This window comes from Chondrus crispus, genomic scaffold, assembly GCF_000350225.1.
Source record: "Chondrus crispus Stackhouse genomic scaffold, scaffold_485, whole genome shotgun sequence".
NCBI lineage: Eukaryota > Rhodophyta > Florideophyceae > Gigartinales > Gigartinaceae > Chondrus > Chondrus crispus.
The window spans coordinates 19189-21606 of record NW_005179388.1 but is presented as its reverse complement, the minus strand read 5'-3'; the positions used below and the strand labels follow the sequence as shown (position 1 = coordinate 21606).

Here is a 2418-nt window from a genome sequence, read left to right as displayed (position 1 = left end):
AGACGGTCTATTCACTGGTGTCTACACGACAAGCGATTTGCTTCATATGAGGTCATTTCGAATCACTGACCAAGTTAAGAAAAATCTTATCGGATGTTGAGCATCAAGATGCAGATGATACGCATCATTTTCTTCTTGAAGGTTTGTAAATGTTTTGAAAAATCTTCAGCTGATCACCAACCAAATGCTCGATCCAGGTAACTACTGTACGACAGATCCCAAACACCATCTGCTTCCCCGTCCAATCACGGTCCTCTACTTTTGCAATCTATTATGCTCTCCTCAGGACCTCTCTTTTGTGTATTAGGGATCTCATCCAATCCAACCCGGCAACGTCAAATCGGTTGTCGTCGCCTAATACATTGCCAGCCGGTCGCCCCTAAGCCTTTCTCTCTCACAATCGTCTCTGCTATCCATCCCGCCGGCATCTTAATATGTAGCTGTTCGCACACTCTGGAAAACAATCTGCAGCAGCAACACGCCCATGTTCGTCTCCAAGCCTACTGCCGGCCCCCCCTCCTAAACCACTCCCAAACCTTCTCATCCGCCCCATCTTTCACCGATGCTCCACATTCCCTTCCTTACACATCTACCTGCTCGAACGATTTGGCTTCACGCTTTTCTAATTACCGTCTGCTGTACCCGGTCTACTGCTTCTTGTCACATTCTCGCTACTGGAATTGCGGTAACTGGACCAACCAGGAGGATCCTCCCTGTTCAATACTCTGTTCACAGTTGTCAAGGGGAAAATCGCAGCGCAAAACATATTGAGTTGGAATGAACGTTACTGGGAACCGTGCCAGCGAAGAAGGATGCGATTCAGTTTACTGTACTCAACTGCCCCCCTTCCAATGTGCATTCATTTGAATGCGATTCGACAGCCACATCGAAACCAGCTGGAGATAAACATGATTCAGAACAACCATTTGGTTGACACGCGGCACACAGTCTTCAAATTTCATCATGTGATACCCACTTGGTGTATGCCCTGGAGTGGTAGTCTCATGCGACTTGATCGCTTCGCTCCTCATTTTCTGTGCCATCTTCTCTTGTTCCTGTTATCTTATCTTGGCTTTCACCTTCCCTTTTCGCCCCCACGCCCACTAACACAGGCCTATGCATTGACTCTGTCCTATCCTCCATCCCCTTTGCAACTACATCTTCTAGAACCGCCACCACTTCTCTTACGTCTTTCCACGGACTCTCGCTCACGGCCTGCAGCACTGTGCCCCTTTCTTCCTCTGGCATGGAAGCAAGCCCGTCGGAGAGCGAACGCCTAACCGCACAAACGTTACTTAAGTCGACATGCGCGCAAGTAATAACTGCCTCTTTCGCCGCTGCCACGCCTTCCATGATCACGTCCTCTGTGTGCAGTTCGAACGCCACCTCGGCTGCCGCGAGCGCCACTTCCCCAAGAGCATGGCCTACCAGTGGTACCAGTGAAATCATGCATCGCGCCAGACTGCCGAGACGCATGCGTTTGTCTCGCGCTCGAATGTTCTCGTGAAGGCTTGTTAGGCTTTCAGCAAGGCAGCACGCGAGATGCTGAGTCTCTTGCTGGGCAGAATCAAGCGCAGATATGGCGGGCTGTAGACCAGTCAGGCATGTACGTAAGTTGTCCTCGAGTCTATCCACCCGTCTATCTAGATACAATGTTCGTCTTTCAACGATGTTTACGCGCCTGGCTACAGCATCCACGTTGTGTTGGATGCGAGCAAAGTCCGTACAGAAGTCGTGGCGGATGAGATTCGCAACGGTGAGTGGGGCTACGCTCTCAATGATACCGATTTCGTGGGCGTGCTTGAAGATGGTGTGTAGGAGAGATATGTCTCCGTGCAAGAGGCGGGAAGCGGGGTAGTAGAGGTTGTAGAAGAAGTAGTCTTCCGTGCCGCCGAAGGTTCTGAGGTCGCCGCATGTGAGGACGTCGATGCGGATTGCGAAGAGGACTAGGTTGTGGCCGGCGAAGAGATCAGGGACGGATTGCACGTGCCTGCTAACGATACTGGTGAGCAAGAGGTCTTTGTCAAGGAGGTGCGGGTTGTCGAAAACCGCCCGGCAGACCTTTTGTAATGGGGAGGGGAGGGGTGGCACTTTCCACACACGCACGGTCCTATCGGTTCCAGCTGTGACAAGGGTGGAGCAATCGGCGGATATGGCGCACGATCTGTCGCGTATTGTCTTGAAGGGCGCACCATGACCCCGGAGAGTAGCGATGCGAACGCGCCGGTTGGTATCCCAGATGCCGAAGCAGTTATCCGTGACGGACACGACCAGAGTGCCGCCGTCTGGAGTTGCGGATATTGCAACCCCGCAGCCGCTGTACGCGTAATTGGGAAGGGAAATGACAGAGTTACGGTCCAAGTCTTTAATGCGGAGCGATTCATGATCGGCCACAAACACTCTTCTGGCATTTTCTTG

The 2418-nt window shown here is 52.0% G+C and overlaps 1 protein-coding gene across 1 annotated transcript; it reads left to right on the top strand.

Moving 5' to 3' along the window:
- The first annotated feature begins 812 nt into the window (after window positions 1–812).
- On the top strand, window positions 813–1280 carry CHC_T00000291001 (hypothetical protein). Its single transcript, XM_005719310.1, has one exon. The coding sequence runs from the start codon at window positions 813–815 to the stop codon at window positions 1278–1280; it is 468 nt and encodes a 155-aa protein (XP_005719367.1).
- The last annotated feature ends 1138 nt before the right edge of the window (window positions 1281–2418 follow it).

What these genes read in the sequence shown, in the direction of transcription:
- CHC_T00000291001 (XM_005719310.1), top strand. Translation starts at nt 813, where the DNA reads ATGCGATTCAGTTTACTGTACTCAACTGCCCCCCTTCCAATGTGCATT.